General features: G+C 38.0%; 2 protein-coding genes across 2 annotated transcripts; one reads left to right on the forward strand and one right to left on the reverse strand.

The window, feature by feature from the left end:
- Positions 1-1,561: 1,561 nt before the first annotated feature.
- Positions 1,562-23,451, reverse strand: LOC128739770 (uncharacterized). Its single transcript, XM_053835273.1, has 10 exons — positions 23,406-23,451; positions 23,057-23,085; positions 20,097-20,186; positions 10,117-10,348; positions 9,825-10,053; positions 9,638-9,746; positions 2,729-2,986; positions 2,216-2,444; positions 1,934-2,153; positions 1,562-1,829 (listed from the first exon to the last, which is right to left on the reverse strand). The coding sequence occupies exons 1-10, from the start codon at positions 23,449-23,451 to the stop codon at positions 1,820-1,822; spliced, it is 1,452 nt and encodes a 483-aa protein (XP_053691248.1). The 3' UTR covers positions 1,562-1,819.
- Positions 23,452-23,518: 67 nt separating this feature from the next.
- LOC128739771 (apolipoprotein D-like) lies at positions 23,519-24,484 on the forward strand. The gene is made up of 4 exons (XM_053835274.1): positions 23,519-24,017; positions 24,085-24,180; positions 24,241-24,364; positions 24,424-24,484. The coding sequence occupies exons 1-4, from the start codon at positions 23,519-23,521 to the stop codon at positions 24,482-24,484; spliced, it is 780 nt and encodes a 259-aa protein (XP_053691249.1).
- The last annotated feature ends 264 nt before the right edge of the window (positions 24,485-24,748 follow it).

The raw sequence follows: 24,748 nt of genomic DNA on the forward strand, positions 1-24,748 counted from the left end.
ACAACTTCAGGAATTTGTGAATACATTTAGAAGAACGAACGAAAAATTACTTTGATGTGTCAATCAGCATCGCTGCGATCATATTAAGATGTGACCAAAACCTATTCTTGACTGTAACTAACTGTAACTAACTTGATTCACTACCTACAGTATCATTCATCTTAGGTTGTATAAAAATAAGATATCAAATTGTGTACTAGCCTGTGCAATATCAAATTCGGTTTGAACTGGTAGATTTTGTCGGCAGGGACCTATCTTGTCCAACGCCTCAAGGCCATCTAATAAACCAACGCCCAAAATCACTAGCACTAGCAGTTTCATTTTGAACTTTTCGAATTATACCAGTAAGCACTTTATTCGTAATGGTTTGAGCTATATTCTATCCAAAAGTGAACTTTCATATCGCAGTCAACACTTAGTACTGAATGAAAAAACTAAATGGTTTCTAATATATGTATGCATAAGCCCCAAAAACCATATCGTTGCATTAGATAATTTGATAAGAACGTATAGATAACAGGTTTATGTTTGATATACGATACGATAATTTTTTTTACTGAAGGCCCGCCCATAGTTGCAATTGATCACTTCCAATTATGTTTTTTTGTTTCACCTGAACCTTTGTTTCATTCTGTCCAAAGCGGTTTCTTTGTTTATTCTCCGCTACCGGGGAATCAATTTGATAAAAGTATCCTGTTGGGACAAGTGGGAATAAGGGGTAAGTGAGAATGGAGGACATAACTCGCTTCAACCTCATATTCTCCAATTGAGCTTTTATAGAAAGGGAAGATACAGCTCCAACACATGAATAAACAATTTTAGATTATTTATATTTGGCACTCCAAACACCAAACTTGAGTTTTAATTTTAAACGTCATTTTTAACTTGCTTTCAATTTTGTAGGAATGATGTTTGGTTTACAACAGTTTGCTAAAGTGTACGTTTTATGATACGATGTATTAGGTTAACATAATTAGTGTATTGGCAAGTTAAACACGAAAAATGGTTGCACATACAATTCTATAAATTATATTAGATATGTGGGTCGAGGTGAAAGCGACATTACTAGGCGTCCGGAGCGTAGTTTTGCTATGGTGCTGAACTTTTCCAGCTGAAATACGTAATATTTAAATTGCTGTGAAATCATAACTGAACTGCCATATCAGGGAGCTCGATATCATGAATAATAATTTTGTGTGTTGTACCGCAAGAAATTCGTCGTATTCTAACTATTATTCTTAAAATCGTGAGTCATTTTGCTCATTTTAGAGATTGAATTTCTATCCGTGCTGCACTGCATCTAATTTGCCCCGGTGTACCTATTCTGATAAGGATCAATTAGATTTGCCTTCCGTATTACGTCTTATATATTTTACACGCTAGTGCATTTTAATTTACCACATACAGTGCTTTTACTTACGTCCTATTTGTTGCTATTGTTAACAAAGGAAGAAACAGTTTCAACGAAATTTATACTGCATTTCTCGATACAATTGAGTTGTCGTGTCCTTCTTTTTCAATTTTCATCCGAATCCGAAACTGCAAATGACTAAGACTCCATAAACAAGAAAAAATTTTATTAGCAGGAAAAGTTTATCGTTCTTTTCGATTGGGAGGGAATTGGTTCGAAAACTCTGCGGTGTCTTTGCAAAGCTGTTAAAAACAAGAATGCTTCTTTCTTCAGCTGGAATGTGCTCCTCCCAGGCAATCACCAACGAGTCTTCGATCCTCTTCTTTGCGCTGCTTGCTGTTGATGATAAGATTCTCCACAGTTGAAAGTTTTCCCGATCAATTAAGACTAGTTTGGCTCAGTGCGCTGCTATTTGCATCTGGTGCACAAGTATGCAAAAGAAATACGAAAAAGATAAGAAAATTGAAGAGATTTCATTAAAATAGTTTAAACTTCTAGTGGAAAAAATGAACAAGGACAAACTTTGATTGGCTTTGCTCTGTGATTCGCATATCGGACCGGGACAGATATTGATCTACCAAGCGGTCCACGACGGGGCGCACCTCCGGAGAAATAGTTCTTTGCTTGGATAGAACCCAGGCAGCTTCTGCTGATTTACTATGCGAGATGTTTTTGCATGAGTAAATAATAGCATAATTGTCGTAATCGGTGTCCATTATCCAGTAGTTGGAACTGATAGGAGCTGCAAAATTGTTCACCGTTCTGAAATATTTGTTTAAAGGCATTTCACTTTATCATACTTACGACCGCCGAAGGTTACGTTCAGTTTTCCTTGCAAAGGAATCTCATTCGGGAAGCTGACCACAGCCAGTCCAATGGAGCAGTGTATCGTCGTATTAGGTAACCGTTCGCAACAATTTTCAACTCTAATGGAACCATTTTTTCTCCGGCTGTATGTGGCATAACCGCAGTCACAATCTCGTTCAAAATACTGCTCATATCGAAGAATTTCAAACCACTTGCCTGTGATGTACTAAAATTAAAAGTTTCAGCGATGTCAGCTTTCGAAAGGAATGCAATTGCATTTCAAATTGGCTTTTAATTCATTTTGATGGTTGAAGTACGCAAGAATTATTTTTTATAAAAAATCAGTAACTAGTTACTGTATACTGGTAGAGTACAGCTTATTTGAACCCCCAATAAGACTTTACTATGATAGATGTGAAATTCTTCAAAATTAGTTATTGAAAACACAGGTTAAACCAATTCACGCAACAGCTCCAAGTAACCATTGTTGTCACTTAAGTTTCAACTTACTCGCTCCAAGTCGAAGTTGGTCACAATCGGTCTGCTGTCCGGATCCGGGCACGGTTGGTCAACGATTCGTTGGCTTACGGCCAGCATCAAAATTGACGGCACTAGCAGCAGTGCTGTCACTTTAATCATGGAACATGTCATCGCGACGAGTCGGTATCGATTAAGTGAAGATTCGGCAGCCAGAGATGATGCAGTACGAATTAAGATTCCTACTATACTGAAGCTTTCGCATGTATAATTTGATGAGCGCACAGAGAACTTTGTTTTTAATCAGCTGTATTTATTTACATAATTAAAAATTATCTCAGTATACACTGGTATAGAAATAATTCCGATCAGTGAGAGTAGAAAGAACTTGAGCGAGATTCAGCGCTGTGGCGGATGAAAGTAGAAGTAACTTGTCGGAGGATGAAGTTTTAATTAATATTGTTGGCTGGGAATGCGACGATGGTACTCGTTAATGTTGATGATGAAAACCCAACTGTCAATCAGTGATTATCTTACGAAGATGATTTTAGCTCTAGGATAATTTAGATCGTTAGCAGCTGCTATCGGCAATGATCGTCGTGTTGCGTCATATCATACGTTATGGTGTTACATCACACATATTACTGCTCGAGCCACAGTGAGCATCTGATTCTTTGCTGGCCTTCCTCTAAGAATGTTTGTAAGTGGATCAAACTGTTATAATATTCTTATTGATAGGTTGCTTTTCATTATTGCGGCATTAGGTATTATGTTGTAAGAATTAAGCTCACAAATGTTAGCATTAGGCAATGGGTGGAAGAAGCAATGTTGCTGGACGTAATGCTTCCTCAGATCGCTTTCCGCACCTACGGTGTAAACAAGATTATATAAGATGTATTAGGGCATTTCTCGTATTTTCTGTCAAATTTGCAGAGTTATTCTGGCTTACAGAAGTATGTATAAACTGTAAGAGTACAAACATTTGGTTTATGTATTAGAATTCTGTGAAATTCTCTGGATTTACACATTGTACTCGAAATTGCTATTATGTAGTGCAGGAAGATGACATCCCGTTAGGCATACGGACGTTAGGCATATGGACGTTAGGCATACGGACGTTAGGCATACGGACGCGAGGCATAGTACGCTAGGCATAATGGATATAAGGCATACGGATACAAGGCATATAGAAGCGAGGCCGAATGGACACGAGGCCGAATAGACGCGAGGCCGAATAGACGCAAGGCCGAATGGATGCGAGGCCGAATGGACACGAGACCGAATGCATGCTAGGCAGAACAGATACGATGGCCTAAAGATGTACAGAGCAAGAGCAAAGCATATAGCATACGACGAGCCAGGCGGTTATTCCAAAATTGATCCAATTACCGATTGGTTCAATGTAATATGCCAACCGTTTGTTTACAAAAACAAAAAACATTGATAAAACACAGAGTCACTTAAAACACTGAAAACAATCAGTGGTGCTATTTTCGATTTTTTTGTGTTTAGCGGTGCTGGGTATTAATGTTCTAATATCCAATTTTTTTTTATTAAGTAAGAAGTAACCCTCCGCACTTCATAAGAAGTTCAATACCGGACTGGGAGAAGAGGTATGAATTGACAATGACAAATACTTCCATCAATAGTGTTATGTCGGCAAATAATACCTACACAAAAGAAGTATACCACAATAGATCAAAATAATGGTCGTAGTGGTCAAATATTCCGACAAAAAAAACCCTCCGCAACAATTTCATGCCATTAGCCCAAAGTCCACTAGCCCGAAAGCAACTACAGGGATACCTCGATATAAGACAATTAATTTTTTCAAAAAGCTGTCCTATATCGAAATTGTTTTATATCGAAACATGATTTTTTCAAACAATTTTTGGATTAGCAGTCGCCAATTTTGCTCTGTGTTGTGTATTTACGTTTTTGGCACTATTTATGATTGGTTGAGCTATTAGTTTATTACAATTTTTAGGATTATTTTGAAATATTGAACATTTTTATGGTGCCGCTTTTGGAATGGAAAATTAGCTCTGGTGTCGATACCAACTATGTTAAAGGAATTTGTCTTAAATCGAGGGAAAAATTGTCTTATTTCGAGGTTGCTTAATAACGAGGTTGTCTTATATTGAGGTATCACTGTAGCCCGAATAACAAGTCCGAATGTAACATAAGGGGCTTCGTAACCGCAAGGTTGCAGAACCTACTTGATGAGCGAATCTTAGAAGAAACAAAACCATTTTACTTAAGGATGGGATTATTTTCAGGTCACTCATTACCGATCCTTCGTGCTGAATTTTATATTATCCAAATGATGACTTCTTATAGAGTTAATCTACAGGTAAAAGGAGCTATTGAGAACGCACCAACCAAGGATCATAACCTCATGCGGCCTCGCCAGAGTTATACAACTGCGCATTTAGATGTAATAATTTTATTGAAGACTAATTCTAAACAGAAATGATTCCTTTGAAAGTATCATATATGCGCAGTCCTCTAGGACAACTTGTTATCTATAATGTCGCAGTATAAATTTTATCGTATACTTCGTCATTAAGTCAAAAATTTACTTTTTACCTTTGTTATACAATATAACAAAGGTTTAGGAATTGGTCGAAAAACACGAAGTCGATCTGAGGCCCGGAGGGCCGTGTCACATATACCAATCGATCAGGTTCGACGAATGAGCAATGTCTGTGTGTGTGTGTGTGTGTGTGTGTGTGTGTGTGTGTGTGTGTGTGTGTGTGTGTGTGTGTGTGTGTGTGTGTGTGTGTGTGTGTGTGTGTGTGTGTATGTGTGTATGTGCGTGCGCTTCAATTTTCAATCGCCTATTTCTCGGAGATGGCTGAACCGATTCGTCTGCTATAACTTTTATTTGAAAGGTATTTTTACCTAGTATATCACTAATAAATGGTTTCGTGGTCTGACTTTTAGTTTAAAAGTTATAAGCAAAAATGTGAAAATTACGTGACACGACTTTCTCCGGAACCACATAACCAATTTCATCGATCTTAGTACCAAATAAAAGCTCTTACTATTGCTAAACTTCACGCCAATTTTTATTGAAAACAAACAAGTGGTTTAAATGTTATGCTTAAAAAACCAGTTTTGACAAGGTTCAAATGATCGCCTGTTTCTCAGAGATGGCCAAACCGATTTACGTGCTATTAGTTTCATTTGGCAGGTAATATAGCCGGATAGATCACTATTGAATGGTTTTTTGATTGGACGTTTAATTTGAAAGTTATGTGTAATTCAATACACCACACCAAAATTAACAATAATTTATAATGATTTTAACCAAAAAAAATAACCTGATTTCAATTATTTTAATATCAAACGAGAGGTTTTCACACTACGAATATATATGCAAAATTTCATAAGAATTGGTTTTGCCGGTCAAAAGATATTAACCCTTGAATATACGCGCCAACTTTTGTAACACGGTTACTTGCGCGCACAATAGCCCAAAACCAAAGAAAACGTGCGCACTAGAGTTTTGACTAGGAAAACTTGGTTTTAAGTTTATCGAACCTTTGGAAGAGTTTCTTGAAATTGAAAGCTCTATCGTCTGGTAGAATTTGAATATTGATTAATCCCCCTAAAAGTGAAATAAAAAAATTATTTTCCTTCAGTTTCAATATAACACATTGATGTGTTCTGCAAAGTTTTAGAGCATATTATTACAAGAAATTTTGCTCAAGACAGTAACCTTCTATCTCTTCAACGAAGAGATCTTATTTATTGTATATGAATTTGAAAAATCAGTTTTTCTATTTTAGCTCTTTTTGTAATTGTTGTATGACTTTTTCATGTATTACAAAGTTGTATAAATAATAAAAATACACAACTTTGCTGAATATAGTATACCTCTATGTTTCCTTGTTTACGAACTGTAGAACTTTGATTATAAAAAATACCCTGATTTTGACCCCGAATTACTCGACTACCAACAGACTGATACATTTTAAACATTTTACATTTGCTGGTAGTTTTGCTGCACACAGACACCATTTTCCATATGAAGAAACGAAAGAAAATTTCAGTTGGGGTCAATTGCGGTACACCTCACATGCTACTTGCTTCGTTTCTGTGATGTCGGTTTATGCTAATCTATTTTCCTAACAATTTAAAGTAATAATGCATTGAATAATTCTGACATTTTGCTTATAACAAGTTTATTGAAGAATATACGTTAGTATATACGTAATATACGATTTGTAACTAAATAACAATATGGCATTCAAAAACCTACATATGGTGTACAAAATACAACAACGTGAGTAACTGAAGGTTCATAAAAATTGATGAAATTTATTCAAGAAAACTTTATTGTTGTGAATCAAATAGAATGGCGTTACAGGAAATTATGCATAGTTCAAAAACCTATAAACTAGACCTTTACTACGCAATGTATATGTTAAAGGATAATATTTCAGCTTACAACTTACTTTTACTTGCACTTACCCTCATCAGTAACAACTTACTCAGCAATTTCATGAGAAAAGAAACTATCAAAATTTATAAGTGCTTCTATTTGTTTCAAATTTTGTAAAGTTATTCAATTTCCAAAAATTTCATTTAAACCAAACGTGTCGATTTCTATCTCTAATTGCAAGTAAGACGGTATAACAAAGGTTCCTTTCACCACTAGGTGGATTAAATCAGGTTTTTTTTATAAAAATATATCTGATTTCGTGAATGTTACTATTAGAAACGCAATTATTAACTTTTAGCTGATGGCTGTAAAGTCTGTTGTATAAAAACGGTCATATTGTTGATATGCCGGTTATATTGTTATTGCTTTCTATGCTTTCTACCTTCCAAAAGAAAGACAAAATCGAAAGAGGCTTTGTTACCACTTTTTGATCGCCGCGTGGTTCGGAATGCCACTTTTGTTCTATGACACCGTAAATCCATTGTAATGACCGTAGTGTGGCATGTTGCACCATCGTGGTGGAAAAAAGATCCCCGCTATTAATTTCTTCAGCTTTTACAAAGAAAAAGTTGGTAACATGTATGCACGTATAATGCCACCAAACTGTAAACCACACATAAGCGTCTAGGTTGACAGCGAAGATTCGTAGATATCCACAAAACCGCCAGGAGATCGACTGGAAAATGTACAATGAACTAGATTGACCACGTGCTCATGGATGACCGGTTCTTCTTTAACATCATGAATATACGTTTTCTACGGGGTGTGGATATTGACCCTGTAGTTACAGCATAAATTTGTTCACAACAATACGGTTGTCTGATACGCCAAAACCGTTCTTTGTGGTTGAATATTAGGCAGCTAGATAATCCGCAACTATTTCTACTATTTCTAACTATTTCCAGTTAATGACGCACAAGTTTTACAGGAAGGAGAACCAATCATGTAAGGGCTGAAAATTGGCTATTTATCACTTCTGTCCACCTCCACGTTGTCGTGCGCAGCTTCCGCCCACTGTAAGATGACAGTCCCATCAGCGGCAAAAATAAGGCATCAAAATCTTCCACATGATTGTGAGGAACGTGCTGCTCGAGTCAAATATGCTGATCAGCGGGACCTTAGGGTAACAACCTACGGTACCCGAAAGTTAATGATGTTATAACAAATGAAAGAAGAAATCGATCTGGATTATTAACTACGACTTTTAACATGAAAACTCGGACACGGATCGGACCAAGGAATATATTGACTTGTCCAACAGGGCAAGCTGACTCAACTTACAAATGTAGTTTGTCACCTAAAGCATAAAATCTAAGGCTGAGTGCGGTCCGTTCCTCGGATACACAAAACCTTGGTCTACTGTGGCCGCCGCCCAGTTAGCTTCGAGGTACGATGCTAGTCTAACAAGTCAGTAGGGGTCATAATTCCCCTTCTAAAGAGAGGAGGGGTCTCAATTCACCATAGAAAAAAAATTGCCTACAAAAACATCGACATGCTAAATTTGGTTCCATTTGCTTGATTAGTTCTGGAGTTATAAGGAAATTTGTATTTCATTTGTATGGGAGCCCCCCTCCTAAAAAGGTAAGGGGTCCTAATTCATCATAGAAAAAATTCTTGCCTCCAAAAACACCCACATGCTAAATTTAGTTCCATTTGCTTGATTAGTTCTCGAGTTATGAGGAAATTTATATTTCATTTGTATGGAAGCCCCCCCTCTTAAAGGGGAGAGGGATCATAATTCCCCTCCTATAGAGGGGAGTGGTCTCAATTCACCATAGAAAAAAAAAATGCATACAAAAACACCGACATGCTAAATTTGATTTCATTTGCTTGATTAGTTCTGGAGTTATGAGGAAACCTGTATTTCATTTGTATGGTACCCCCCCTCTTAAAAAGGTAAGGTAAGGCTCCTAATTCATCATACAAAAAATGCTTGCCTCCAAAAACACCCACATGCCTAATTTGGGTCCATTTGATTAATTAGTTCTCAAGTTATGCAGAAATTTGTGTTTCATTTGTATGGGAGCCCTCCCTCTTAGTGGGGGGAGGGGTCTCTAACTATCATAAGAACCTTCCCTGGCACCAAAAACTCCTATATGCAAATTTTCACGCCGATCGGTTCAGTAGTTTTCGATACTATAAGGAACATACGGGCAGACAGACAGAAATCCATTTTTATAGGTATAGACGGGAAATTAGCAGTCATTGATTTTTCGTTGGAGAGCCCAGTTTTGGATGTAGTTTTTGGGCCCAAAAACGGAGTTCTGTTTTAAAAATGTAAATTCTGCATTCTTCATGTCAATCTGAACACAGCGAATATATTTTCATGAGCAAAATTTCTGATTCAAACAAAAAAAAACTGCTTTTGAAATTGGCAGAATCGATGACGACTAATTTCACCTTAAATATGCATCTTAGTGAAAAATAGTTTTCACTGGATTAACCAATAGTAAGTTGATCTATTGTAGCACTGATCCAAAACCAAGGACTACAATCTTGTTAAATAAGAAACCAGTGGGATTGCGGTATTCGAAATCAACTGATAGAATTTGTGTTAGTTCAAACAATCCGGTTAGTACATTCTCTTCTGTACTATTTGGGCTAATAAGTTTTCCAAAGTTTGGATATCATAATTTATCAGTGATTAGTTAATATATTGAATACAAGATAGGTACTTACAAAGATTCACTTTGGTTGGTCGCCCTAATATGATCAGGTATGAAATAGGCGTTTTGTAGAACTTTTAATTTTTCCACCGTTTGTGTATCCTCTGATAGTTTGGGCGTTCTCGACAGTAACCAGTACCCCTCAATTACTGATGAAGCATCAACAAACGGCGTACAGGAGTAGATGACAGCAAAGTTTGTGTAATCAGTTTCCATTACCCAATAATCGGAATAACCACCAACTAGGAAGAAAGATTCTATTTTATGACAATATATCTAAATTATCCAAGTAGGAAACAACTTACATTTGGCTCCAAAGCTTACATTTAATTTTCCTTCTAATGAATTAGACGTGGGATCCGAGAGCTGGGCTGTTTGACTGAATGACTCTGAGGCATTCTTTTCCGGCAGTAATCCTTTGACTTTTAATTCGATTGATTGATTTTCTACCCCTTGACCGTACTCTATCGTGACACATTCCAGGTTGCGCAGGTAATCTTGCTCGTACCGCTCGATTTCGAACCATTTGCCAAGAAACTAAAATAGTTTCGAATGTAAGTTTATTTTAATTGAAAACATAGAATAGCGTTATTGTAAATACTTTTACGGTTAGGCAGATTTATAAGAATTAGTTTTTTTTCTAGTGGCGTAGTAATTTATCCCGGCAGTTAAAAATATAGCATTTAGATAGCCATATGATTTTTCACTTTTCAATTATAAAAGGTCATTTTTTGAGCGCAGATGGCAAAAATGGTTAAGCTTTTCACCTTTTGTATTCGATACCATATGCAAAAGTCGCGAAATTTGAATTTGGAAAATTCTATACATTGATATACAGTGGTATGGAAAATAGATTTCAACTTGCACTGTAGCTGTTTTTTCACATCTTTTTATACTAGCTGTCTTGTGTATACTTCGATCGAAACTACATCGTCTCGTAACTGGACAGTATCATCTGTAATTACTTTTTAACGGTTTTCACCTCAACTCGTTTCGAAGCTGTTGCGGTAGGTTAAGGATCGACGCTAATTTACTACCGAATAGGAATACTAGATTCTGCGAGTATATTAGTAACTATCTAGCTGTTCTGCCAATTAACCCATCGATTCGCATAACGCGCATAAATAAATAATATTAATAGATAACTGGTTGATGGCACCGAATAGACCAGTGATGGCATCGTTGTCCTTGAAAGATATGCCGTGTTTGACGGATCTTTTACCAGTTTGCAACAGCACAACGTGGCGCGCTTGATTGAGACTGTGTGATCTTTGACTTCGGCGGCGAGCCTTTAGTAATGTAGTTGGCGCGTTTTTCTCCGTCCAAGTTTTTAATGAGCCCGTCGAAGACAAATTGAAATGGATTTGAAAATAGGTTTGCGTAATTTATGAATACTTATTTGAAGTAGTAAACTTTGTGTTGCACAGTAAACTGCATGTGTTGGTAATTAGGTCAATGCGAATATTTCACATAGTTACTGGACATCTGCTGTGATGAGAATAATATAGAGGAATCGCGATTCGTAACACATTTCTAAAACTAAACTAACTTCTGTTCTTCTGGACAAACCTTTTGTAGGTCAAAATCCTTCACAACACTAAGGTTAGCTGTAACCAGTGAGCAGTTCCCATCCTTTACGATAAATCCGTTACACGTTACAGCAAGGATTAGTTGCAGAATGAACAGTCGAATGTACATGTTTTATTATGTTAACTTGTGTCAAATTCCTTCTGCGCACTCTAACGAATAGAAAAATTTAACCGCTCAAAACGAAGATCCGCTTTGAACTGACCGCCCGAAGGGTACTGCTTCTGAACATAAAGCTTCATGCTGGCCGATCAAACAAACAATTTTTGATGTGCTGGTGTCACGCGGGATGCATACCCATCGGGCTGATTGCGGATCCCATGGAAGCAAACCTCTCAATTGGCCTCTAGTAGGTACGACCATCTTGCATACTAGTTTTGTTTCTTACCCTAAGTAATCGATTACCGGCTATGAGCCTATAATTTCTTGAAATGTTTATAAAAATGTCATTAATCTATACCTATAAAGAAGGATTTCTGTCTGTCTGTCTGTCTGTATGTTCCTTATAGAATCGAAAACTACTGAACCAATCGGCATGAAAATATGCATGTAGAGGTTTTTTGAGGCCAGGAAAGGTTTTAGTGATGGTTAGAAACCCCTCCCCCCACTAAGAGGGGGGGCTCCCATACAAATAAAACACAAATTTCTGCATAACTCGACAACTAATCAAGCAAATAGAACAAAATTTGGCATGTGGGTGTTTTCGGTGACAAGAATTTATTCTATGGTAAATTGAGACCCCTCCCCTCTTTATAAGGGGAATTATAACTCCTCTCCTCTTTAAGAGGGGGGGCTTCCATACAAATTTCCTCATAACTCGAGAACTAATCAACCAAATGGAACCAAATTTGACATGTGGATGTTTTTGGAGACAAAATTTTTTTCTATGATGAACTGAGACCCCTCCTCACTTTAGGAGGGGGGGCTCCTATACAAATGAAATACAAACTTCCTCATAACTCGAGAGCTAATCAAGCAAATGAAACCAAATTTTGCATGTGAAAGTTTTTGAGGGCTAGAATATTTTATATGGTGAATTAGGACCCCTCCCAACTTTAAGAGGGGGGGGTTCCTATACAAACGAAATACAAATTTCCTCATAACTCGAGAACTAATCAAGCAAATGGAACCAAATTTGGCACGTGGGTGTTTTTGGAGACAAAATTTTTTTCTATGATGAATTGGGACCCCTACCCACTTTAGGAGGGGGGGATCCTATACAAATGAAATTCAAATTTCCTCATAACTCGAGAACTAATCAAGCAAATAGAACCAAATTTGGCATATGGAGGTTTCTGGAGGCAAAAATATTTTCTATGGTGAATTAAGACCCCTCCCAACTTTAAGAGGGGGTGCTTCTACACAAATGAAATACAAATTTCCTCATAATTCGAGAACTAATCAAGCAAATGGAACCATATTTGGCATGTGGGTGTTTTTGGAGGCAACCATTTTTTCTATGATGAATTAGGACCCCTTACCTTTTTAAGAGGGGGGCTCTCATACAAACGAAATACAAATTTCCTCATAACTTGAGAACTAATCAAGCAAATAGAACCAAATTTGGCATGTGGGAGATTTTGGAGTCTTGAATTTATTTTACGATAGTTAGAGACCTCTCACCCCTGTTGTAGGGGGATATGGACTCTCATACAAATAAAACAGAAATTTTTGCAAAACTCAAAAACTAATCGAACTCGAGAAATTCGAGACTCTTCCATAAAACATTAGTCAATACAAGACCACAAAAACTATCTATAGTAAAACTAGATCATTCAGGACGAGACGGTCGCGAGTGTTGCCGGTGACCCGCCGTCGGAAGCGCCGCCCACCGGGGGGCTTGCAAAACTCGAGATTGTGACAAAGATCATCCGAGATTCATGATTTATGTACAACACAGGTTAATTTGTGGCAATACGAAGTTTGTCGGGTCAGCTAGTAGTTCATATTTGTATGTAAAGCATAATTTACATTAAAATTGATCTGGTTCTGGATGTGAAAGCAGTCGAAAAACCCGATTTAATCCACCTAGTGGTGAAAGGAACCTTTGTTATACGGTCTTACTTGGTATTTGAGATAGAAATCGACACGTTTTCGGAACATAATTCATCTATTGGTTAACGTTGCGTAATGCGTTGGTTTACATAAAATTTTTGAAAATTGAATAAGTTTACAAATTTTGAACAAAATAGGAACACTTTTAAATTTTGATAGATCCTTTTTTCATGTAATTGCTGAGTAAGGATAAGTAAGTTGTTATTAATTTGAGTAAGTGCAAATAAAAGTAAGTTGTAAGAGGAAATCTTACGTGCTGCTCGAGCCAAAGATGCTGAAGAGGAAATCTTATTCTTTAACATATACATTGCCTAGTAAAGGTCTAGTTTATAGGTTTTTGAACTATGCATAATTTCCTGTAATGCCATTCTATTTGATTCACATCAATAGAGTTTTCTTGAATAATTTTAATCAATTTTTATTAACCTTCGGTTACTCACGCTGTTGTATTTTGTACAACACGTGTAGGTTTTTCAACGCCATATTGTTATAAAGTTACAAATCGTTGTTTAACTAACGAATATTCTTCAATAAACTTATTCTGAGCAAAATGTCATAATTATTCAATGCATTAATAATTTAAATTGTTTGAAAAATAGATCAGCATAAATCACAAAAAATCGCCATCACAGAAACGAAACAATCAACATGCGAGGTGTACCGCAATTGACCCCAACTGGAATTTTCTCTCGTTTCTTCATATGGAAAAATGGTGTCTGTATGCAGCAAAACTAGCCAATGTAAAATGTTTAAAATGTATCCGTCTGCTGGTAGTCGAGTAATTCGTAGTCAAAATTAAGGTATTTTTTTATAATCAAAGTTCTACAGTTCCTAAACAAACAAACATAGAGGTATACTATATTCAGCAAAGTTGTGTATTTTTATCATTTGTACAATTTTGTAATAGATGAAAAAGTCATACAACAATTACAAAAAGAGTAAAAATATAAAAACTGAGTTTACAAATTCATATACAATAAATAAGATTTTTCTATCATAGCTGTAGAGATGGAAGGTTACTGTCTCTAGCAAAATTTCTTGTAATAATATGCTCTATAACTTTGCAGAGCACATCAATGTGTTATATTGACAATGAAGAAAAATATTTTTTTTTATTTCACTTTTAGGGGGATTAGTCAAAATTTAGATTCCACCAGACGATAGAGCTTTTAATTTCAAGAAACTATTCTAAAGGTTCGATAAACCTAAAACCAAGTTTTCCCAGTCAAACCTCTAGTGCGCACGTTTTCTTTGGTTTGGGGTTATAGTGCGCGCGAGTAACTGTGTTGCAAAAGTTGGCGCGAGTGTTCGAGGGTTAATATCTTTTGACCGGTACAACCAATTCTTATGAAATTTTGCATATATATTCGTAGTGTCAAAACCTCTCGTTTGATATTAAAATAATTGAAATTAGGTAAATTATCTTGGTTAAAATCATTATAAATTATTGTTAATTTTGGTGTGGTGTATACGGTTGCTCATAACTTTCAAATTAAACGTCCAATCAAAAAACCATTCAATAGTGATCTATTAGCATATATTATCTTTCAAATGAGACTAATAGCGCATAAATCGGTTTGGCCATCTCTAAGAAACAGGCGATAATTATTACCTTGTCAAAACAGGTTTTTTAAGCATAACTTTTAAACTACTTGTTTGTTTTCAATTAAAAATTTCTGAATAATTTAGCTTTAATAAGGGCTTTCATTTGATACTAAGATCGTTGAAATCGGTCATGTAGTTCTAGAGAAACCCGTGTCACGTATTTTTCACATTTTTATTTATAACTTTTAAACGAAACGTCGTGTCACGAAGCAACTCAATAGTGATCTACTAGACAATAATACCTTTCAAACAAAAGTAATAGCAAACGATTCGGTTCAGCCATCTCTGAGAAACAGGCGATAGAAAAAATCATTACATACATACACACACACACACACACACAGACATTGCTCAAATCGTCGAACCCTATCGATTGGTATATGTGACTTGGCCCTCCGGGCCTCGGATCAATTTCGTGTTTTTCGACCAATTTTTAAACCTTTGTTATAGTATAACAAAGGTAAAACGTAAAATCCATGGATTAACGGAAGCAACAAAACAAAAACGGCAGGAAAGATAAAAACTGTTGCTCCGTCGGCACGGTGATTCCGAAGTGATCTTTTCTAATAAGAAGTTGTTTGATCTTCAAACCCCCCATCATGCTCAAAATGATCGGTTGTGGTCGGTTTCGATCATCGACGTTACATAGCACAAACGGATTGTACAGTCAGTCTACAATCATGGGTCACACACAATTATGGGTCATTTTAGTTTTATCTGCCGATTAATGCGTGAATATTATACTAACTACTTGATAAAATTGTTGCTCATACGTAGCACTAATAAATTGAACATTCATTAGGTGATTTTGAAACGGAAATTAGCAGCTAAAGCTAAAATGACCCACAATTGTGTGTGACCCATGATTGTGGACTGACTGTACCACGATGCAAAGATTTACCAGTGGTCATGGTATGAGGAGCCATTTCAAAGAAAGGCAACTTCCTCTTGTATTCATTGAAATGGATGTGAAAGTTAATGCAAAATACTATCTAGAAAAGGTCTTAGAACCAAATTTGATGCCTTACGTTCGGGGAATGTATGGTGGAGAATATTACTGCTTTCAACAGGATGGAGCTCCTGCCCACACTGCATATCTTGTGCAGACGTAGTGCAAGGCCAACCTGAGTTCTTCCGATTTAAAACTCTGAATTTTTGTATATGGGGGTACATGCAGCAGAAGCTCAAGGATTATAGATATTATAATTTGGATGAATTTGAGTTAGTTATCAACAAGATATGGGATGGCATTCCGATGGAAGTAGTGCGTGCCGCATGTAACGACTTCAAAAAGCGTTTGAAGCGATTTAATAGAGCAATGATTGTTTGTTGCATTCTGTATCTATGGGTAAATGGGTACATACTGGAGCAGCGAAGTTAGGTGTTGTGAACTTGAGCGCCTACTCCCCAGGTCTGGGGCGGCTCAAACAGCGGCTGTCTCGGTACGATTGGCTGAATATGAAATATGTATTGTAGAATTGTTTACATACATTTTATTTGATGCATATTCAGCTATGGCTGAATAATAATGGATTCAAAAATGTTTAATCAGCGCATAAATGTTTCTCGGGTAACTCCACCTGCAAGTGACGGATCTGTGTAGAGACATGTTCGAATGAACCTACTGAGACCCAGAGCAGAGAGTCCAAAATCCCCTAAAAGAAGGATGGTTTCAATAGCTGTTATCCAAAGCTTGATTGGCTATTACGCAAAGACTTGATTGGATAAACCCCTAATCCATAGATGCCAAAATCACAGATTTTTGTTCATGCATAAATTTGGGATCTACCAATTATTTCAGTTCCTGTGAGTACTGGTGCTACCAATGTATCTGATGATCTGACGATTAAATCGGAATCTTCACGGACTGCCAGGCTGCACTGCTGGCTCTCAAGTCCACCAAATGTGCATCCAAATTAGTTTGGGAGTGCAGCTCAACCTTGAGGGAGCTCTCCCGCCAGAACAAAGTTTCATTATTCTGGGTGCCTGGACACTGCGGAATCGAGGGCAATGAGCTTGCCGACAGCCTAGCGAGACAAGGATCTGCTCATCAGTTCATTGACCCCGAACCGTTCTCGGGCACTTCCATATCTGCTGTCAAAAGCGAATTACTGACCTGGGAAAAGCTAGAAACAGCATCCAGTTGGTATAAAGCGCAGGGCTGTAGACAAGCGAAACAGTTTATCTACCCAGGCCCTGCAGTAGCTAAAAAACTACTTACCTTAACGCGTAGGGAACTGCGCACAATCACGGGACTCCTCACTGCCCAGCAAACCACAAATCGTATAATAATGTGTGAAAATCACCTTAAATATCGCTAAATAAACTCGAAATCGTACATAAAGCTTAATAAAGCGCGCCCTAGTTAACATTTATTCGTACAAAACGATAGTAACTGATTTGTTTGTTTGTATTTCGAATATAGGCTTTAAGCCCTTTCTTAAATATATACTACAACCCATTCTTAAATATATACTACAACATAGGCTTACAAATAAATAAATTTCAATACGCACAAAATTACAATTGTCTTAAAAATTAAAAGTATTCGATTTATCGTAATTGTCCTCTAAAGTATAAACTGAGTCTATGTCTTATCACATCCGAGCTCATGCCAATGGTTATAACATGTTGCAATGCATTGAAGGCGTTCATGAATCGGGAAGTCGGTTCGTGCTGTGAGTAATTTCTAGACCTAAAAGGTGGGTCAAAAATCCTACGTCGTCGGAGCGTGACTGCACTGTCATTAAATATCAATCGACTGGTCAGAGCTTGGCTGTTTGTTCGTTCTGAGAGAATGTTTGTGAAGAATATGATATCGGCAATCTTGTGCCTCGAATGGACCGTATCAATATCCACCAAAGAACAGAGATCGTGGTAAGGCGGTAGTTGTTCTCCGTTCCATCCGAGATTCCTGAGAGCGAATCTTACAAAATCTCTTTTGAATTCCTTCGATGCGGTGTATGTGGGTTATATACAGCGGGCGCCAAATAACGCAAGCGAAATCGAGCTTGCTTCTGACGAGGCCTTTGTAGATCGCTAGTACTGCATGAGGGTCATCGAGATCACGGCCAAATCTTCGGACAAGTGCGTAAAGCTTCAGACTCTCATTGATGACATTGTCAATGTGCCTATTGAAGGAGAGTGAGCGATCAAAAGTTACCGCGGAACTACATTGCCTCGGTATGCGTAGTCAAAAATCACAGGATTAGCTTTTCTGGTGAAAGTCATAACAGAGCACTTACTCGTGTTTACTTTCAAACCACGGTTTTCGCAGTACGTTCCTACATGACCTAAGTCGAGCTGTAATTTCACGCAATCATCAATAGATTTGATCGGAAACAAGATTTTCACATCATCTGAATAAATCAGCATAGTTGCATGGGAGAGAACATCTGGCAATTTGTTCATCAGAAGCACGAATAGCAATGGTCCTAAGTGACTGCCTTGTGGTACTCCTGAGTGCACAGTAAACGAACGAGATTTGTAGCCACGAATTTTTACAAATTGTACTCTATACTTGAGATAAGATTTTAGCCAGTTGTACAACGAGCCACGAATGCCGAAATCTTTAACAGCCTCCAAGATACTATTAATGTCGACTGCATCAAATGCTTTGCTCATATCTGTATATATGCAATCCACCTGAAATCCCTTAGAAATGTGATCTGTAACTGTAGAGCTGAATTCACAGAGGTTTGTAACAACTGATTTTTTCTTCAGGAATCCATGTTGCACAGGAGAAATACGGTTGACTACATTGTCGTAAAGGCGACTGATTCACATACGATTTTCGTCACAGAATTGTATAGCATTGTGGAACTAATCATGTTGAGTCGAATTTCATCGTATACAAATACTTATGATTGTGAATTGTTTTCATATAATTTGCAGTACGTATATCGCCTTCAAAACAGTACGCATATGCTGGTTTCGTGCATCGAATGCGATTTTTCTAGATATACATCGGTACATATATCATATTTGTTACTTTGATATACGTACGAAAATGTTTGCTGGGTGGACATTGTCCCACTCTTTACTATTTAAAGAGAATTGGCATGGTCTTAACCGACACTTGCCGCTTTTGCAATTTAGAACTAGAAAGTTCAGTGCACTTGCTCTGCTCCTGTGGAGCACTTGCGTCTTCCAGGTTCAGCTTCTTCGGAAGCTACCTACTAACTCCATACTCAGTATGCAAACTTCATACCAAGAAGGTAGTTGGTTTTATTAGCCATGTAATACCTAATTGGGGCACAGTCTTACAACCCAGCTCAACTCCATCAATGGGTATGAGCAATCCGTAAACTGTGTACAGATCGGGGCCAGCTACAAAAGACAATCTTCGTGACTGTCGCAGTGGCATTTTTGAACCCCTGTGCCCTTCTGGCATACAAAAAAAATTCTGATGATAAAAGTACTTCATAAATTATGTATATTACAGAAAAAATTATACTGGCAAAATTAAATATTGCAAAGAAAACGATAGGGTCCCAAATTTATGCATGCACAAAAACCTGATTCTGGCATCTACGCTCTAATCCGAGGTGTGATGCGACCTGTGCCAAGGGACGAATGGTGGAGTGGGTTCTATAAATACTCAGCCGCAGCCTGTGGAGTACCAGGGCGCCCTCAACAGTCATTTGCCCTTGCTGCATTAAGCCTTTCACTGATGCAGTTGACCATTTCTTACCGAGCAGCCTCTCTCTGCCGGAAAACCAAAAAAACGAACAGGGCGGAGATGCGAATAGGGGAGGAACAGGGCCTGAATGATGCGTTAGCAGAAGAAGTTCAGTCCTGCTCCTCGTCTATCCTCAACACGCTGACTGTTGTGAGTCGACGGAGGATGCAGCTCTAACTCTCCATTCACGGGTCCAGATTCACTCTACCGAATCTCTGACTGTGTGCTGAAGGGTGAACTGAAACAATAGGATAGTCGAACAGTCATGGACAATTGGATGGCCGTACAATCGCTCAAACAATAAAAAAATATAACCCGAGTATTAAGGTTACTCAAAAGTTGCTGAGTCTCAATAAGAGAGATCTCAGCACACTTACCGGTCTTGTGACAAGACATTGTTCGAGAAAATATTACCTTCGGAATCTCGTACAAGATGATATTTGTCGCCTGTGTAATGCCCAGAGCGAAACCTCGGAACACTTACTCTGCAAATGTGGAGCACTGCAGTATCTCGAAAAGGGCCAACTAGAGCCTAGGGAGATCTGGTTTGCATCGCCGATCAGGGTAGCAAGGTTCATAAACCAAGTCATCCCTGATTGGCACCTGTCTCGCTCCAGATACCAGCCTATCACTTCCTCAATAAGTGGTTTTTGGTTTATCCAGAAATGTTTCGTTCGGAATATTTGCCGTAGATTACCATGGAGAAATCCAGATAATTTGCCTTCATATGAGGATCTGTGGCACATTGATCGGTATCACCCCACTCGAACTACGAAGGAAAAATATTATTGCTACTATGGCACATAAGATTTTAGCGGGAATGTATGACTGCCCAACTATTCTTTCCTTGCTTCAAATATATTGCCCATTCCGACCTCAGCGGCACCAACACCTTCTGCGTGCGGGAACACGGCGTACCAACTGTGGCTTACATGAACCGGTCCGGCATTTAGCAGTCACATACATTTGACGAATTGAATATAACTTTTTCGTTCAGATATGATTTCGTATATCTCAGTTGCAGTCGATGTATACAAACCAAATGGTTTACTGGGGTAAGAGTACCCAACAGAAGAGGAAGATTTGCGTAAGGTTGTCGAGCGCCGCGAAGGCTCGCATTGAGAGGACACTGCGTTTCAACATCATTAACGTCAGATGGTGTGGTATCGGAATATGCCAGAAAGATCGATCAACAAATCGTAGAACAGCAATGAAATGGCCTCATTTGGAAGAGGAACAGGCCTTCACGCCTTTTAAATTGAAAGCAGCGAGATTGGGACTTACTAAATTACCGCCAAATACTTACTAGCCCCCAAAATGAAATAGGATACGGGAGGGTATATTCTGCAGCTTTCTAAATTCAGCCTGTTTGCCTTTTCTTTCGCCAATAAAAATACTTTGCCGACATACAATTTTAATATGTTATAACTATTTTCTCAAGACTGTAAGTAATCTACTATTTTTTATTCAAAGAACGTTTAAACCACCTGTTCTTCCACTAGAACTAGGCCTTAGGCCGAAAAAATAGATGCCATCGCTTAATGGGCTGACCCTCCCGTACCCTACATGGTTGCTAGCAGAGATCGTGTGGGAGACCAAATGCCGAGGTGGAGCTGGATGGGGAACGATATGAAGTAGTGAAGGAATTCGTATACCTTGGTACACTGGTAACATGTGACCAAGATGTAAACTGCGAAATGAAACGACGAATTGCAGCCGCGAATCGGGTTTTCTACGGATTAGATAGTTAGCTAAAGTACCGTAGTTTGCAAATTCGCTCAAACTCTTCAGAACACTTACCCTAAAGGAAGTTGAGCGACGACCGTTTGGGGTTTGTAGAGCGTAAAGTTCTGCGATCAATATTTGGTGGCAAAATGCAAAATGGAGTGTAACGTAGGTGCATGAACCACGAGCTGTCTTAAGTAGATATACAAATCTGGCGGTAGTACAATGTGGGAGGCTGCGATGGGTTGGTCACGTGGCTACTGGCCAGAATGCCAGATGAAAGACTAGCCTAACTAGGAAAAGGCCACAGATTTCAAGGTAGACCTTGCACCCGATGGATGTGCGCTGTCGAGGCCGGTGCACGTGCCGCTGGTGTTCAAGGTGAGTGAAGAAGTGAAGCCCATGACCGACGGTACTGGATTATTGTTTAAGAGTAGCTTATTCAAATATTGCGCAGCCAATACCCGTGGAATAAGCGGCTGATAAGCTATTGTACAACGAAAATGTTCCGATGTTCTACCAATCAACTGTTTGCAAATCGTGGCTCTCCGGTTATTTTTGTACACCAAGGAACTCAAAATCCCGAAGAAATCTTCAATTGGGCGCACTGAGACAGATTTTTTGGGTCGTGATTTTTGGGTAAAAATTGGATCGAATGGGTATTCAGGAACGATTGTGGTTTTTTGGCGTAATGCGATGATGCTCTATCCGGCCAAAACACGTATTGTCCATCTGCAACTGCATGATGTTTTTGAAGAAACGGGATCAACATTTTCTTCAAACAGTCGTCTGGTGCATCTTGATTGATAGCCAAACCAGAGGGCTTGTTGTTGAAGAAACGAGAAAGAGAACGATGTTCTTCTGCGTCTATAATTTTGGCTGGTCTTCCACTACCTTGTTTGCGAATAGTTATTGGGCATCTTAGGACATGGTAAAAAGTTAAAGCCGCAACATATTTGCTTTTTAAATGTTGTACCGTATACTTTTTGCTGAGATTTCTGTTGCAGTTCGTAGAAGTGTACAACGCGCTCCCGAAATGCTTCGTGTTTCGGCGCCATTTTTAGCAAAACTGAGCAAGCATAAACAAAACAAAAAATATTAAAAAGCGGAGAGAGAGAGCTAATACATACATACTCTCATTTCTCTCTGAGCTTGTTTGTTGTTGAGCATAAAAGCCGCGAAAAAATTCCCAAATTTTAGTTACCACCCGTTATTCCATTTTAAAATTTAATTCATGATATATTTTAATTATATTTTTAATCATAAATTAATTTTTTAGAACTCAGGTGACAAATTTAATTTATTTTAACATTTGTAATACAATTTTGTACTATTTCTGATGATTCATTTGATCGGGACATTATTTATCCCCGAAATGTGATATAATATATAAGAGAAACACAATTGATGATATATTTATACCTTTCGTTTCCTTCGTCAAAATTTCTGCTCATTTGAAACGATTATAAACAGTGTACGATTTACGATAAGCAGGTTGACCGTAACAAAGTAACACGTAGGTACACTAAGTGATAGGGGCCTAAGAAATTACCAAATGATATCAATTGTATAATGGACGTGCAATAACTTACGCCAATGATAAGCAGCACGAGACAAACGACTGCGGGAGTAAGCAGAATGTTACACTCATTAGTTATTGTTTGTAAAATAATAAAGAAAGAGAAAAGTGACAGAATATTCTAACAATATTTCTCATATTAAATATGAAATTTTGGACTAAAGGGCAATATAAGAGGTACTAATCTATTGTTATAAGACTACAGTAAAAAAACTTTTACGGCTCGTGGCGCGCTTTAAAATTAGTTCCCTTTTCCCTGATTGTCAGTTGTGAATTTTAAATTACTCGAAATAAAGTCTACGTCATGTCAAGTTTTCAACGAACTTGAAGTCGTTAGAAAGAAATATAGACTTCTAACATACTTCGTTTGCTTTGATCGCTGGAGGTGGTGATAAAGTTTTTGGACATCCCGGACTGTTTACTACGTAGGACTGAGTTGTTTGGTGACGTCGTCTAATCTGATCGTATCAAATACATGGTGTCGGACATTTCTTCTGATACAATCGCTCCGGGATTGCAAGCATTCGTTCTCGATTACAATTCGTTAATCTCATATAAGCATGGTGTAACTGGCCATTTTCTGTTATTTGTAATCTGCTGGCTGTGCAACAACATCAACGGAAAAATGAACTGGTTTCCGATCGCAGTTGTCATTCTTTCTCTAGGTAGCCGGTCGCTCGGTCAGATAATAGCCATTGGACAGTGTCCGGAACATCCAGTAGTGCAGAATTTCGACCTTCAGGCTTACGTTGGCTACTGGTACGAAATTAGCCGTTATGAAAGGGATACACAACGCGGTGCGGAATGCGTTCAAGTGAACTATACTCTAAACGCTGACAATTCAGTACGTGTTGAAAATCGGCAGTTGATACCGCCCAGCGGTGAATTCGACGTGATTGTTGGCCGATCTGTTTTATCGTTTCCCGATGAAAATCCGCTTCAGGGAAAATTCAACCTGACTTTTGGAGCTATGCGTAAGTCTAAATAATAAAATTTATCGTAGAAATTTGCTTAAATCATACTTTATTTAACTCTTTGTAGCTCCAATCTTGTCCAACTATTGGGTTCTAGATACAGACTATACCAGTTTTTCATTCGTCTGGGGCTGCTTCCCAGTTAGTGATACTATTCGAGGAGGTACGTATTAGATCAAACAGAATGATGATGGTTTTTTCTAAAACTGTTTTCTTACGACAGAGAACTTTTGGCTGCTATCGAGAACGGTTGAAGTCCCGCAAGCTGTTCAAGCTCGAATTGACGCGCTGATCGATCTTTATTTAGTTCGAGAACACATTCGGACGACAAGCCATGATTTGCACTAGTGAGTACCAAATTTAATTGTTGTTGAAACAACTTGACCACAAACGATGAATATTTCAGCTGTGTAAACCAAGATAATCTAGGAACGAAATTGAAGAAGAGAAATATCAACAGCCTATAAAAATATCTGCACAATTCCGTTCATGACTATGGTGGTAAAACATGGATAGATAATTGATTTTAAGTGACATTTGACCTGTAAATATTAAGTTTCAATTGATTGGGTTATTGTATGGCTTTTCTCCATATTTTAAACAGCGCTTTCAGGCTTCTGACACAGACACACAGACACACAGACATCGCACTCACTGTCTGTTTCTTCACAAGCTGTAACAATCATAGAAAATTTTGTATATTATGCTGATATTTGAAAATATTGATCATA

Source organism: Sabethes cyaneus, chromosome 3 (assembly GCF_943734655.1).
Source record: "Sabethes cyaneus chromosome 3, idSabCyanKW18_F2, whole genome shotgun sequence".
Classification (NCBI taxonomy): Eukaryota; Metazoa; Arthropoda; class Insecta; order Diptera; family Culicidae; genus Sabethes; species Sabethes cyaneus.

Coding starts and splice junctions, on each gene's coding strand:
- LOC128739771 (XM_053835274.1), top strand. CDS start 23,519: ATGGTGTCGGACATTTCTTCTGATACAATCGCTCCGGGATTGCAAGCA. Junction 24,181..24,240: donor TAGTGATACTATTCGAGGAG/GTACGTATTAGA, acceptor TTCTTACGACAG/AGAACTTTTGGCTGCTATCG. Junction 24,365..24,423: donor ACAAGCCATGATTTGCACTA/GTGAGTACCAAA, acceptor TGAATATTTCAG/CTGTGTAAACCAAGATAATC.
- LOC128739770 (XM_053835273.1), bottom strand. CDS start 23,451: ATGTCCAAAAACTTTATCACCACCTCCAGCGATCAAAGCAAACGAA. Junction 23,086..23,405: donor CAGCGATCAAAGCAAACGAA/GTATGTTAGAAG, acceptor TTACTCCCGCAG/TCGTTTGTCTCGTGCTGCTT. Junction 10,054..10,116: donor TGTAAGCTTTGGAGCCAAAT/GTAAGTTGTTTC, acceptor CTTTCTTCCTAG/TTGGTGGTTATTCCGATTAT.